The sequence below is a fragment of the Acanthochromis polyacanthus genome, chromosome 5 (assembly GCF_021347895.1).
Source record: "Acanthochromis polyacanthus isolate Apoly-LR-REF ecotype Palm Island chromosome 5, KAUST_Apoly_ChrSc, whole genome shotgun sequence".
Classification (NCBI taxonomy): domain Eukaryota; kingdom Metazoa; phylum Chordata; class Actinopteri; family Pomacentridae; genus Acanthochromis; species Acanthochromis polyacanthus.
Genome location: NC_067117.1, coordinates 41,477,473 through 41,493,768, shown reverse-complemented (window position 1 = coordinate 41,493,768; position 16,296 = coordinate 41,477,473). Strand labels below are relative to the sequence as shown.

Sequence of the window (16,296 nt, the reverse complement as noted above, 5' to 3'; positions counted from 1 at the left end):
TGTCTCGTTCGGAGATGTTCGGAATGCGACGGAAAAAGCCGAAGTGTGCCTCTGAGCGAGAAAGCGGACTGGTTGGGACTCAGATGGAGGAAACCTGCGAGCCAACAGCTGACGGAGTCTCCTCTCGACCGTTCCGAGGCAGAAGGAAGGATCAGCTCAAAGTTTGGAGCAGGAGGAGCTGCAGAGTGAGGCACTTTGTAAACGTGGAGGTGTGGAACTTGAACGCATCATGGGGTGAAGGATGCTGAGCGTCGTGATTAAACTCACAGGTAAGTCAACAATTTAACACTTTTAATTCCCTCTGAAGCCTGTGTTGTTTTAATGAACCCTCACTTCCTGCCTCTTTCACTTCGTGCCACGGTTCTCTGTGTTGTTCCTGTGAACATTTCTTTGTTTTTGAGGCAGTTTGTTGTTGAAGGAGCTTCGTTTTCCACCGCTGTGATTTGAAGCCGCAGTGCTGAATTATAGATCAACTTTATTTCTGTATGTGGCTCCCCGGAGAGCTCAGCATGGGCCCTTCATACAATTATAGGCTCACACACAGACACACTCTTATTTACTGTCTCTCCCTGGTGTTTGGTGATTGTACAGAATGAAAAAGTTATCATAGAAGAGCCTATTTTAGAACTCGCATTACTGGCTGTGTTGCGTTCAGTGGGAGAACTAATAAAACCAGAACATAATAACCGATAAATAATGACAGCTTCACATTTTTACCCTTTGTTTAACCCTTAGGTCAGGGGTGTCAAACCTAAGACCTGTGGGCCAAAACCGTAGGATAACTTTGTAAAGTTATAAAATAATAGAGGTGAACATGAATCCTTACTGAGAGAATGCCTTTAAACATTGAACACTGAGCAGTATAATGTGAGTCAGCAGCTTCAGGATGACCGAGTCTGATTTGTTGATGCACTGCCACAACTTTTATGCATTTTTATGTGTACATTTTTTACATAAAGGTAATAAAATTAGTTTTAAAAAATGCTATGATTAAATGCTCTTTATGATTCCAGACTACTGTGTGACTGTGAACTCATTTAACCCAGTGTACTCAGTAACTTTCCATGATTAACTTTGACCATGAAAATATAACAAGTTGGTTCTCCAAGCAGCTGGCTGCTCAGGAACTGATAATACCACTGCGACTTACGTGCCCGTATAAAAGCTAAACAGTTTCTTTTTATTGTCAGTTCCTTGCTCAGACTGTGTTCTGTGTTTGTTGATTTCCTGTAAAACATTTGCTTTGACTTGAGAGACCACTCTGAGTGTTCTTTTGGGCAAATAGTATTCCATGGAAGAATTTTCTTCACAACTTACAAGACACCGGGTATTGTAACCTTTTCCGTAATAATTCCCACTGTAGTTTGTGTGATGTGCCAGGATTACTACACAGATGTGGAAATAAATGGGAATTTAAAACAACTGAAAGTCATAAAAACATTGTATTGTTCAGGTCCAGACAAAGTGTTTTGTTCTTTGTAGACACTCTGACCTGTAAGTTGTGAAAAACAAATGATAAACTGATTCTTGATATGGTTGAACTTTTTACTTATTTTTCTTAAGAAATTTCAGGTTCTTCATAATGTTTTGTAAAATAGCACATTAAATGTGAACACCGGTTTTTGCACTAAAACAAAGGGAATGTTTAGAGCTGTGGTTATTTTTAGGTTATTATGTTGTGATTTTTCTGGTCCATCCCACTTCACATCATATTCAGCTGAATGTGAACCTGAACTAGAATGGGTTTGACAGCCCCGCCTGAGATACATGAATGATTGGACCTTACATAAGTGGGTCAAAAGTGACCTGTATAAAAACCACTGTGTTTTTCTGCCATTTCTGTCATTTTGGTTCAGAATAGTCATTTGTGTTATTCGTTTGTATTTATATTTTTGTCCACACAAGGATAATTTCATGTTTGAAAAATGTTTGTTTTTCACCTCATAAAAAATTCTGAACATATTGATCATTGAAATAGAAGATTATTACACAGAACAGCAACAGGAGAACGCCAGCATCCGTCTTGTTGACATTTTTCCACTGTTTTCCTCCTGTTGCTGCTCTCCGTTCCTCCATCACCTCTGTATGATATTATCAATGATAACGAGCTTGGAGTAGTAACATAAATGTTACAATTTCTTGAAAAGTGTAAAAGATAACTTAAAAAATTAATGGAATAGTATCACAAACATATTTTTGAAGAATAGCTGGTAAAGCTTTTTATTACAAAGATATTGAAAGAAAACGACCTTATGGGGACATTTTTTGACCCATTTTAAGTGCAAAAGAAAGTATGTTCTGAAAATGTTCGCATTTGATGAACTATCTTTTTGCAGAACATCATGAACAACCTGAAATGTGTTAAGAAAAATAAGTAAATTTTAGCAGTATTCTAACACTTTGCATTTGTGTGTCAACAAAGGAACAAAACATTCAGTCTGGAACTGAACAATACAGTATTTTACAACTTGTCAAGATCTAGAAATGATTTTAAATTCCCATTTATTTCCACATCTGTGTAGTAATCCTGACACAGCACACAAACTACAGTGGGAACATTTAAGGAAAAGGTTACGTTGTCCTCCTGCCTTGAAAATATAGAAAATGTCTACATAAAAATGCATAAAAGTTGTGTCAGTGCATCAATAATAGGGTTCAACAAACCAGACTCAGTCATGCTGAAGCTGCTGACTCACATTATGCTGCACAATGTTCAATATATTTACATATCGTCACAGTAAGGATTCATTTTTACCTCTGTTATTTTTAAACTTTACAAAGTCGTGTGTGGACCGTCTGACGGGTCAGTTGTGGCCCGCAGGCCTTATATTTGACACTCCAGCCTTAATACAAGTAACTGTGTGAAGCAGCAACGGTTTTATCTTTAGAAATACAGATGCTATTGTGAAATGACACTCAGTGCTGTTATATTCTAGTGATTTAAGTCATTAGTTTCATTGCCTAAAGCAGAGATGTGCAGCGTGAGGACAGACGTCAGTCAAGGCCTCGTCCTCTCAGAACAACATAGCAGTCATTCCAAGTAAACAAACCTCAGAGAGTCTGCTAAAAGTTTCCATCTTCAGCTTTCATCCTATGTCCTCCTCCCAAACTGAAGTGTTTTCCTTCAGGTCCACTTTAAATAACAAAATAATCTGGACTCAAAGGTGCTCTCAGCAGTGTTTTTTTTTTTATCAGAATATCATTTACATGGTTTACATTTAGTTTTTCTCACCAAACTAACATTGTAAATACATCATATTCTTCTTCTCTTTTGTTGTTATTTTTGCATTCCTGTCATTCCTTACACATCTGCAATAAGCGCTACTGCTCCATGTGACTGCAGCACCATCATGTAAGTCCAGACAGTCACTAGTGATCAGAAACTCTGCCAGTCATGGATGGACATGTGAACGGCCCAGGGAGTCTGCATCAGAGCAGGAGTTCACATTTCCTGTTAGAGAGTCAAAGAAATGATGACAAATGGATGCAAAACGAGCACAAAGAGACAAAAAAAACTACAAAGAATGGAAAAATGACCACAAAGATATGAACCAACCAGAGAAAATAACAAATAAATACAAAAGTAGACTAACCATTAAAATGACCACAAAGTGAGAATAAAAGACAGAAAGCTAAAAACACACACAGGGACAAAACAACAGCTATTACAGTAAGATACATTGATTTTTTCATCAAATATTACTTTAATGACTCATGCTTTACTGTGTAAAATACTTTGCAATCAAAGGTACAAATCAAACAATAAAGATTATTTAGTGCCTGAATTAATGCTGGATGTGCCATAAATTCCTGTTGTTGAATGATTAAATGATTCATTTATGCTAAATGAATCATCAGTGGTCTTTCTTAAAGCGTACTTTTCTGATTTTATTTGATTTTAATTTCCTTTGAGGTGTCTTTTATTTCTTCAGATGTCATTTTTACACTGCTGGTTTTATATGCCACGTTGTGTTTTTATCGATTCTAAAGATTTCATACCTGTAAATTTCATTTTTCTGCTACTTTGGGGAGCAATCTGTAACTTGGATTTTGAGAAGGACTCTCTAAATAACAGTTCTTGCATACACACCCACCTCCTCCTCCACCTTTCTACGCAGACGTGCTGCTGCCGAATGAGGACGGCTTCGGGCCTCCACAGTTAGCTGCTGTCAGCTCGTGTAGCTGTAAGTCACTGAAACCTGATTAAACACCAGCAGAGAGACAATGAAAGATGCAGCAGCAGATGAAGTCAGACTGCTGCCGTTCAAACACCATTACGTCCACATTAGGTTAACACCTGCCTCTGATACTGGGAGCCATTTCCTGCATTCTGCAATCAGAGGCTTGTAACGTCATTACACCACATTAGAGCTTCTCTTTACCTGCAGCCAGGCACTTAGTGCTGCATCAGAGCAGACACTCAGTCCTGTAGGAGTCACACCTACATGTGGAGCTAGTCCTGTTTTTATATTTACATCAGGAATGAAACAGCAATAAAAATAATAATAAACGCATGATAAAACTCACAGAAGATATTAGAACTTTAAATCTAACTTAGCGTAATTTAGAGGAATTCCTAACAGAAAGAAGACACAGAGATCCACATATCATCCTCACTTGTTGCTAAGCGATATTAAACCAACACTGGCCAACTGAACTGGATTGGATTATGCTTTTCTGGCAGTAAAATTACCATTGTACTGTTAAAATATCTATATTTTAGGCAACAGCAGGAGCATTTGAGGCCTCTTAGAGCGACTGATGTTACTTTCCACAGTTCTCGAGTCTGATGTGAACTTTATTCATCTGTTGAGTGACTTCATTGTGTAGTTTTTATTGTGAAAGTGTGTTTGCCTTGTGGGTGTTTGCACGAGGAGTACAGTAAATGAGCGTGTGTGGGAGTTTTGGCTGCATCTATGTGGTTTTTTTAATGATAAGGAAAAAGTTGCTTGTAGCAGTGGTTTGTGTTGATAGAAAGTAAATCAGGAGTTTCTGGGCAGAACTCTGTTAAAATTAGCTGTAAGACTAATTCCCCGTAAACACAGAAATCATTAACCGCAGCCTTTATGGCTACACTTTGATTTAAGATTGAAAGTCCAATGAGGTCTTCTGGCTCTGAACCAGTGCACACTGTGTTTTGTGGTCAACATTAGAATGTCTGGTACATTAAATTAATGTTGAGCCATCCAGTCTGAGAAGTGCATTTAGCAGAGCAGATGGGATTAGAGAGCCTCCGTTACAAAGACGCTCCAACGTTTGGAACAGAATCTAAAGTGAGGCTCCTCCCTGTCAGATCTCTTCAGGGGGGTTCTGGTGACTCAGCTTGAGAAGGGGAGGATTAGAATCACATGCTGGCTGTGAGTCAGAAAATGTTTGCAAGTAAAATACATACCTGTAATCAAAGGATAAAGCGCTTATTACCAAATGAACTGTGTATTCTCTCAGCACTTTCTAACCCAAAGTTCTGTTCCTACGACTTAATATACGTCTTTAAAAACTCTATATACTATTGGATTTAGTAAATGCAGGGAAGACTAAAGAGCTGCTGGTGGACTTCTGCAGGCACAGTCACACACTCCCAGCATTGGTGAACATCCGGGACATGGACATGGAGAGAGTGGACTCGTAGAAGTACCTGGGAGTTCACCTGAACAGTAACCTGGACTAACTAGTGGAGTTCATAGAAGGGTCAGAGCAGACCCTACCTGCTGAGGACACTGAGGTCTTTTGGGGTGTAGGGGCACTCCTCAGATTGGCGTAAGTCTGTCTGTTTGCAACATTACTCAAAAACGGATTTGGATGAAGTTTTCATTGAAGGTCAGAAACAACACAAGGACCGAGTGATTTGATTTTAGCAGTGATGCAGCTTATAGGCTGGATCCATGGATTTGTTAAAGATTTCTGTATCATTGTGAGATAGCGGCACGACATCACTGTAACCATGACAACAAGTGAACACTACATGATCACATGATTGTGATCCTACTACAGATCCACCGCTGAGGACTTATCAGGACTTATCCATCAGAAATGATCCAAGGAACAACTGATTAAAGTGTGGGGGTGTTTCTGAGTCTCATCAGTTCCTGCTGTCTGCTACATATTTAGGTCACGTGATCCGGTATCTGTACATAACGTACACATGCAGAACACACACCATTTTTATTAAAGATTTATTAAAGAGTTGAAATGATTCAGCTGAGCAGCCTGAGGAGTATTGCGCTCTCTGAGTGCTTTTCCTGTTCATCATTTTCACTAAGAGTATAAATATTAAGAAAACAGATGAAAGTAGCTGCTCTCATTCAGGTTTGCTGCTGATGTGTGTGCTGTGTTTCTGATGAGCAGAGTTCAGGATGTTGTGTCACTTCGCTTTGATGGTGATGATCATGCAAATTTTATACAAGATCCATGATGGTGGAAATACAGAAAAACAGACATACATGGCAAAAATAGCTTGCTTTCAATATTTTTAGAGACCAGCACAGTTTTACTAATCCTGTTTTCAGAGGAGCTGGACTGCAGTTCACACCCTGCTGTGACCCAGAGGAACTGTGGGCTTTAGTGGGTTTGCAGCTTTCGGGCGACAGTAAAAGAACAAGACATATCCAGCAGGTCTTGGTTCTGGTCTTTTCTTGATGAGAAGTGCATGGCATCTCTACATGTTTTTCTTGAAAGGACTTCAAAGTATTAATATTCTGACAATAGTTTTGTTAGAATTAGTAAATAAATGGATCAACCACAAACTTAAAACCACCTGCAGGTTTCCACTGAAGCAGGCCTGGACTCCACAGACTCCTGGAGGTGTTCTAGAGCCGCAGCAGAATCTGGAACCTGTGAGGTGGAGATTTGTTTCTCCAGCACATCCCACAGATCTGTTGGATTGAATGCTTTTTCATGCTCCTGTAACCCTTCCTAAACAATGTTTGTGAGTAATTAAACATGTATTTTTATCGCATCTTTCACAGATCTAAAATCACAAGGTGCTTAACAACAATAATAAATCAAGGATAAAAACAAAAACAGTAATGATAAAGATAATAAACTGCTAAAACGGGAGAAGCAGCTAAAGTACAGTGCATCAAAAACAATAAATAAAATAAAATATAGCCGCTACAGGTCAACCTCAAGCCTGTCGGAATAAAAACGTTTCCAGCTGCCTTATAAAAGCTTCACAGAAGTCGAGCGATCTCAGCCGTAGAGGAAGGACATTCCACAGTTTTGGTGTAGAGCTCGGAAATCACAGTCACCATACTTTATCATGCCTGGTTAGAGTAGAGCCACAAGTCATTTAGTTGTCCTGACCTGAGAGCTCTATTTGGGACATCAGGGTGAAGGAGGGGATTGGTCACGTAAAGTCTTAAAAGTTAACACCAGTATTTTAAAATGAGAATTGATGAGGAGCCAGTGAAGAGAGGACAGGACTGGAGTGATGTTCAATCAGTTCAAAGATCAGCAGCTGCATGTTGGACTGTTTGAGGGCCATTTACAGAAGACTGATTTAAACAGGTATAAAGGACATCACAATAATCTTAATGGGATGAACTAAAATGTAAAATCATCTCCAGTTCCACAATGGATACCATGGAACTGAATTTGACTATGTTGCACAGTTGGTAGAAACAGGAGCATGTTAGCTGGCTGTCATAGCTGTCTATGGACAGAGACTGGTCAAAAATCACACCTAGATTTCTAATGCATGGTTTAACACAGTCTCTTAATGGACCGATATGCTGCTTAATGGATGCTGTCCATCCATTGTAGCAAGGCAGAGAGGATTATCCTTTCAGTGAATAGTGCTGATGTAATGGAATGGATGTGGTCTGCAGCATTGTTTTCTCATCCACAATATTCAGGAGCTGTGTTTAACAGCAGAACATTGCCCAGAGCATCATATTACCTCCACTGGTTTACTTTCTTCTCATAATGCATTATGCTGCCATTTCTTCCCCACGTAAACGATGCACATGTACCCATCCACTGGATGTAAAAGAAAACATCCACCTATTGCTCCATGGTCTAGCTCTGATACATGTTGGCAGGAGTTCTTGTGATCTCTCTGACTGGTCTACAGGACACAGTCTGGTACGCAGCAAACTGATGCTCTGTGTTCTCACACCTTTCTATTACAGCCACATTAACTTATTCTCCTAGCTCTTCTGTGGGTTCATACCTCATAGGTCAGCCTTCACTCCTCGTGGGCGTCCACCATCCTGTTGCTGCTTCACTTGTTGTCCTTCTTTGGACACTTCTGGTAGTTACTAACCTCTGCACACAAAGAACACCATACAAGTCCTGCTGTTGATGCTCTGACTCAGTCACCTTGATATCACAGTTTGGTCTTGTCAGAGTCTTTCAGATCCTCACACTGCCCATTTTTCCTGCTTCCAACACCTAAACTTCAAGGTCTGATTGTTCGCTTGCAGCCAAGTATATCCCACCTACTGACAGGTTCCACTGATAATCTCTGTTATTTAAGTGTTTTCAGGTTGTGGTTGTTGAGTGTAAATGAGATGAGATAGCATTTCATGTTTCACAGGAGCTGAGCCTGAGCTGGAAAAAAAGAGAATTGTTGACCAATTTAAATGAACTGCTTCAGTCGTTACCACTCATATAAATTACGTTTCGTCTAATGAAGCAATGCTAATGTGACTAGTTGAAGCTGGGGTCAGCACTTCCACCTTGCTGCTAGAAGGTGTAAAGTTAGATTGAGCTGTAGTACAAAGAAAAAAGATCATTTTTCATTTCAGCGTTCCTCTAACTCAGTAGAAGACTGTGGTTTCTGTGTATAAAGCAGCTCTCATGTAACTGAATCTGCATGAGAAAGATCACATGTACTCATCAAATCGTACGTCGATAAAGACTCCTCAAAAGACAGAAACTCCACTGAGCATCAGAGAACCAGAGGGACAGACTACCTTTGTGGTTCGTGTCTTTTCTTTTCTATTTCTATTATTCAGTGCTTCTTGTTTTATCCCACTTACTATTTATTACTCCGCCAAGGAAATGGTGGAGTTATGTGACAGTCGACGTACGTGAATCTGTGAATCTGTCTGTGTGAAACATTACAGAAAAACAGACCAACAGATTTGGATGAAATTTTCAGGGAAGGTCAGACATGACACAAGGACCAAGTGATTAGATTTTGGCATTGATGCGGCTTATAGTGTGGATTCACAGCGTTGTTAAAGATTTCCCATTGCCAGATACAGCAGCCTGCACAGCGTTGCTGTAACCATGAGGTGAACAATGTGTCTGCCCACTGAAGATCACATGATTGCGATCCTACTACAAAATGACCATTATTTATCAGCTGGAAATCATACAAGGAACAAATGATTAAGTTGTGGGGTGTTTCTGAGTCCCATCAATTCCTGCCACCCGGTACATATTTTGGTCACACGATGCAGCAAACTCCAGCCAGACACGTTAAGTTCAGCCGTCAGCCTTATTTGAGCACAAATTCACCTTTCTGTCCTTTCCTCATTTCTTCACCATAACACCTTGTCCCAACAGCGTGGAACTGTTTTCTTTCGTCTTTATGTGCATTTTCAGACTTTTTGGCAGCGTCTTCATCATGTCAAGAAACTGCTTCTAAGAGAACTACTTCCTGTGCCGCTGAAATGGTGACAAAATAAAAGTCTGCAACATTAAAAATACATCTTCTAAATAGAAACATGGAGGGAACGGTTATTTTAACTCGAGCAAAACAAAGGCTTGCCAAATGTGAAATGATCAGCAGACATTTATAAGAGTGATTTACACACAATTTGGCATAAATACATAACATGCACATGCATAACACATGCCTGTGCTCAGCACAAGGTCATTTTTTTTATTAAAGATCATAAAAAACATCAACCGAGCAGCTTTGGTGGAGTACTGCATTCTCTGAGTGCTTTTCTTGTTCCTTATACAGTTGCAGAAAAAGTTGCCGACAAGAAGCAAACAAATACCAACAAACAAGACAACAGACAACAATGAGAGGGGAGGGGAAGTCAATACCAGGATTGTACACAACATTTATGATCACTTTTCTCTTTAATTTTGTTTGGGATAAATACGTTATTTTTTTGGGAACCACCTTTTTGTTTTGCTTTTTGCGTGTATTTACTTCAGGTTTTGTCATTTTACAGGTATTTCCACGGTGAAAGTAGTATACTAACAGCATGAACTCCACTAAAGATCTGTACAGGGACCATATATTTACACCACTGTTCAAAAGTTTGGAGTCATCCAGACAATTCCATGTTTTCCATGAAACTCACACTTTTATCCATGTGCTAACATAACTGTACAAGGGTTTTCTAATCATCAATGAGCCTTTCAACACCATTAGCTAACACAATGTAGCATTAGAACACAGGAGTGATGGTTGCTGGAAATGTTCCTCTGTACCCCTATGGAGATATTCCATTAAACATCAGACGTTTACAGCTACAATAGTCATTTACCACATTAACTATGTCTACACTGGATTTATCATTTATTTAATGTTAATCTTCATTGGAAAGAAAATGCTTTTCTTTCAAAATAAAGACATTTCTAAGTGATGCCAAACTTTTGAATGGGAGTGTATGTCCTGTTGAGATTTGATGAAATGGTTTGGTCTTCAGAACTGTTTAGATTCTATGGATTTATACATGCAGCTTCATAGTTTTATGTATTAACTGTGCTTGTAAGTAATGAGTCACACGATGTGAAGCTGTTTTAGTGAAGACATCAGGGGAGAGAATGTGAGCGCTGCAGATGGTTCAATATCTTCGTATAAAGTGGTAAGTCTTTAAAGGAGGCATAAGTTTACACAATATAAGATATCCCATAGTCCCACAAGACCACACAACATGAAACTGAAGAATCATTACTTAGTGTTGCAAGTGAACAATAGAAGTGGGAAATTTCATGAAATTGTATATTGCACTGTACCTTAATTAGATCACTCCAAGGGCGTAGGTTTGGTAGGGACGATATAACAGCATAACCTGCATGTACACTTTTTGCTGGGGACGGGACATTAATAAGACCAAACAGATTGGGTGAACGGGGGTCAGGGCTACATTTCTCACAAATATGAACCTAATTAATTGATAAGCTAAATGATCAATGCAAAATAAATCTGTATTAACTTATGCTAACTTTCATGTATATTGGTTCAGGTGATAGTAATTAAATACATTTTAATTAATAAATAAATGCACTAATAGGTATTTGGTTTCAAAAGTGTAAAGTCACAACATGCTCTAGCCTTCTTTCCTTCTAAACCAGGCCGTTTACAAGAAGAAAAGCAGCAGCATGTGTTTTTTTTTGACTGTCAACACTTTCCTGTGAAACACAGACTGGGACCTCTCTCTCTAAGCAGCTTCTTGCTCACGTTTTTCTGGTTCTATATTTTCCAGCAGAGTTCACTACATTTCTCACAGTTTAATTAACGTTAACGGTAGAAAACACATACAGGAGGACAATTCTCTCTAAGCAGCTTCCTACTTGAGTTTTGCAGGTTAGCAAGTTCACACAGTTTAATGTTATGCTAACTCTGATGCAGGTCGGACTTTCAGTAGCAACATTAGTGGTGTGTTCCCCACGTCCACAACATTGACGTCTTTTCACATTACTTACAGTGTCGTCTGCTGCTGCTGCTGGCCGAAAAAAACTTCTAATATCCCTCCTCTTCGAAGGGGGCGGAGAAGGCGGCATGTTTATTTCTTGTGTATTTCTGTCTGGGCTGTGTGAGTGTGCGTGGGGGGGGGGTGTCAAGTCATCAGCCAATCAAGCGCACGTTTGATTGGACCGGCACATTCAGCAAGTGAAAAGGGGTAAATGTAAGTCTGATCCTGGTCTGAACATAATGAAAATAATTCACTTACTAATGGTAGGGTCAATTCTATCCTTATAACATATGGGAAGACAATCAAGATGACCTATATAACTGAACTCATTATATAATGCAAATAAGGTTGCTTAAAAGTTGGTGGAGACAATTTGACCCTCTTGAAAAGTTGGTAGTGTTATGTCCCTACCGTCCCTATGCAAACCTGCGCCCTTGGATCACTCACAAATTATCCAGGTATTCAGGTAGGATTGATTACAGCCTGGGGCTGCACAGTGGCTTGGTGGTTAGCACTTTCAGCTAGAAGATTCCTGGTCTTTGTCCTGGCCTTTCTGGGATCTTTCTGCATAGAATTCACATGTTCTTTCTGTACATGCAGGTTCTCCAGCTTACTCCCACAGTCCACAAACATGCTGAGGTGAATTGATAATTCTAAATTGTCTGTAGGTGTGAATGTGAGTGTGTCTATGTGTAGCCCTGTGATAGACTGTTACCTGTCCAGGTGTCCCCTGTCTTCACCCTCAGTCAGCTGGGATAGACTGCAGACCCCATGACCCCAATGAGGATTAAATGGTGTGTAGATGATGGATGGATGATTACAGCCTCCAGAATTAGTGTGAGGCACTTAAAAAAGTCTAAAATTAATTCTAAAGTTTATTTGTTTGTCTTTTAAGTTCAGTCATTTCTCTTTGTGTTTCCAAACCTACAAACTGCTGTAACTTTAGAAGGTGCCACTTCATTCCACTGGTATTATCATGATGGATAATTACAGGAAGGCAAAAGGGGTTCACTGTTCATATAGGAGTCCTAACTACTAAAAATCCCAATCCTAAAAGATAGAAAAAGTGAAGCCAATGCAAAGGTTCCTATAACCTGCATTCTTTCTAAAAGCCAGCAGGTAGCGACTCCTCTGGCTGTAAAAAAAAAAAAAAAAAAAAAAAAAAAGAGTCAGATTGTATAGAAATCCTTGAGAAAATGACCCTACCTCTCACTTGATTTGTTACCTAAGAGAACATTTTCCAAATCAGTTAATGAGCCCAGTACCCAGAGTCAAGTCTCCTTCAGGACTGCATGATGTTTATTTTGTAAATTGTGGTTCGACTGAAGAAAAAAAGGACAATGAAGCAGAATATGTGTCAAGACAAACTTTGAAATGATCCACAAACAATGCATGGCATCACGGTGGTTACGTCCATCTTTTATCAACATTACACGTGGAAAAAATGTTGGTATCCTCCTGATGACAGAAAAAGCACAATGGTCACTGAAATAACTTCAATTCATTTCAATTTTATATATATAGCACTAATTACAGTCAAACTGTCTCAAGACGCTTTACAGAAGCCATATGCCTGACCCTTGAAACTTGAAACTGATAAAGTAATACTAAATAAAAATGTGCTGAAAATTAACTAATGAAACTCAGACATTTCTTTTGTATTTTCAGTGTTCAATATAATAACAAAAATGAATAAAACTGGGCTGATGATGGTACAATTACATCAAACAATTTCTCCAACTCTTAATGAGACGTCTGCACCTGTCGACAGGTATTATATATGTATATATAGTTTAACCCACTCCTCATGAGCAAACTGCTGTAGTTGTCTCAGGTTTGAAGGGTTCCTTCTCCAGACGGCATGTTTCAGCTCTTTCCACAGATGTTCAGCTGGGTTTAGATCAGGGCTCATAGAAGGCCACTTAGAGTAGTCCAATGTTCTGTTCTCATTCCTGGATGTTTTAGCCGTGTGTTTTGGGTCATTAAGATGTTGGAGTCTTCTCCATGTTTCACAGTAGATACAGTGTTCTTTTCTTTGTGCTTCATTTTTGCGTCTGTGAACATAGAGCTGATGTGACTTGACCAAAAAGCTTCAGTTTTGTCTCGTCTGTCCAAAGGAGAGTCTCACAGAATGCATTTTGGCAAATTCCCGTCTTGTTTTTTTTTATGATTTGCTTTCAACTGTGGTTCCTCCTCAGTCGTCTCCCATGAAGTCCACCTTGGCTCAAACAGCGACGGATGGTGGATCTGACACTGATGTATTTGACCTCGATGTTCACCTCTAATCTCTCTGGAAATTGTTCTGAGATCCTTGGTGACCTTTCACATCTGAATAATATGTGCAACTGTAGTCACAAGAACATCAGGCTGCTTGGAGTCTGTCTTCACATTTAACATGCTTCTCTATAATCTTCTTTCTAATCTCCTGGAACAATTCTCTCCTTAGCTTTCTGTGGTCCACGTTGAGTGCAGTACACACCATGATACCAAACAGCTCAGCCTTTAAATAGGCTGATGGACTGATTACAAGTTTGAAGACATCTCTGATGTTAGTTAGAGGACCAATCTTAGTTTGACATGTCCCTATGGTCAAATTATTTTCAATCTTTTGTGGAGGTACCATCATTTTTGTCCAGGTCCGTTTCATTTGTTTGTTTTTTAAATGTTCTGTTGAACCACAATTCAAAAGCAATATCTGATTTCATTAGTTATTTTTCAGTATATACTACTTACTTTTGTCACTTTCAAGTTTGACAGGAGGATACTAACAATTTTGACCACATGTGTATGTACAGCGTATGGCTCCTATACAACTAATCTATACCGCCAGTGATGTTTGGAGGATTTTCTGCTGGTTTAAGTTTGCTTGCAATGTATTACAAATATGTATCTGATGAACATATCTTTGCTTTTTATTTTAATGACTTTTCTGTTGCTGCTTTTTGACCAACCAGTCATTATTAAATTATGGTGGGCCCCGTCATCATGGTTACCCAGAAAATGAAGAAGCATCGGAAGTTCTGCATAAGAGTCGCATGTCAACAGGGATTAAAATGAAACATAAGGCTAATAATGATAACTATGGACCAGCACAGGACAGGAAGGTCCTTCTCCTGGGTCCTGTGTTGAACTAAGGCCACCACCAACCCTCCAGTGTCCTACTGCGGACTTTCCAACTCTTACTTTGTCATCTCCCTTTTCAGGGGAAAATATGCTTTTCTCAAATTGTTTTTGAGAATGTGGTTTAGTTGGGAGCATCAGTTTTCGGGACACTTGGTGGCATATGGACATCTGGGCGTTGTTTTGAGACAACAAACGCAAACTTGTCCTCGTTGACCCTGAACGGCAGCAGGGAGAGACCACTATTGCTTCTCTCTTTCCTTATTTCTTGGCATGTCTAATAATCACTACCAAATAAAGGCAGTCAGCCCTACAATAAAAGAGGGACTTTTTTTTTTTTTAGCTTAAATAAAAAACAAAGCCCCAGTTTAGATTTTGCTCAAAGCTGAAAACATCATGTAAATGTTTCAGTAAACTGTTCCTTTAGTAATGGTCTTTGTATTAAGTTCAATGTTGTCCTGACTTTTATAAAGTGACCAGGCTGCTCATTCAGACATGAAGCCAACATGTTTAGATGTGTCAGATTCATGTCTAAATGTTGTGCCATTCTGTCTGAAATTCGCATCCTCATGGCTGGGTTCTTCCTGAAAATGAGCTTACTAACCTCGATGGGCTGTACCTGCTTAAAAATGTCTGGTCATCGTGTCTACTCCCTCAAGTCAGAAAGGATGTAAAGATCTACTTGCTGCAAGGCACAAACCTGTTCTGTAAAATCTGTCCCACAGTGTCTTCTTTTCCCCTACCTGCACTCATATTCGTCTCTGTTGTGTCCCTCCTGTCTCAGTGTAACTATGGTGAAAGAGAATCTGCCCAGCTGGGTCCACCAGGACTCAGATGAGGGTCTCGTCCATGTGAATGTTGGAGGTCTGAAGAGGAGCCTCTGTTCCAGCACACTGAAGAAATTCCCAGACACCAGACTGGGAAAACTGCTGGCATGTGATTCAGAGGAAGATATACTGCAGGTGGGTCAGCAATGAATGGATGACAGTTTGCATCATTTTGCACTAAGATGTTATTTTTAGATTTGTCTCACTGGGTTTTGGTTCCAAAGACAACAAACAAGAAAAGCTCTCAGAGAGCACAGTACTCCTCTAAGGCTGTTCAGTCATTGTATGGTTTTGGACGATTGAAATCTTGAAAGAATTTGTGGCAGAAATCACAAATCTCCACATTTGTCCAAAATGATGAAAAATTTGTCCAGAACTTTCTCGAAAAATCATTTTTTACTGTTCACAATCTGTCCAGAATGAGTTAAACATCTAAGATGGCTTAGAAGGGTTTCAAAAATGACTAAAACCAATTAAAACACGTCCAAACTGACTCATAAAATGAGTGTGCTCAATCAATCAGTCAATCAAAATTTATTTGTAGAGCACTTTACATCATAACAGAAGACCAAAGTGCTTTCCAACAGCATAATAAAACAAAACAATACAATTTGATTACTACAAAACCATAGAACCCATAAGAAGCATAAAACTACAAAAACCATAAAACAGTCCTAGGATTTGAAGGCACGTCTGAATAGGTGGCTTTTCAGTCTGAACTTAGGTACTAGGTTCAAGTGGGAGTG

The 16,296-nt window shown here is 39.3% G+C and overlaps 1 protein-coding gene across 1 annotated transcript in view; it reads left to right on the top strand.

The window, feature by feature from the left end:
* The window catches only part of si:dkey-43k4.5 (potassium voltage-gated channel subfamily S member 2), a 29,679-nt gene continuing 13,383 nt past the window's right edge, over positions 1-16,296 (top strand). Inside the window, exons 1-2 of the mRNA XM_022219721.2 lie at positions 1-269; positions 15,508-15,685. Of these exons, the coding sequence (XP_022075413.1) occupies positions 15,515-15,685 (171 nt within the window). The 5' untranslated portion in view covers positions 1-269; positions 15,508-15,514. The remainder of the gene's footprint in view (positions 270-15,507; positions 15,686-16,296) is intronic.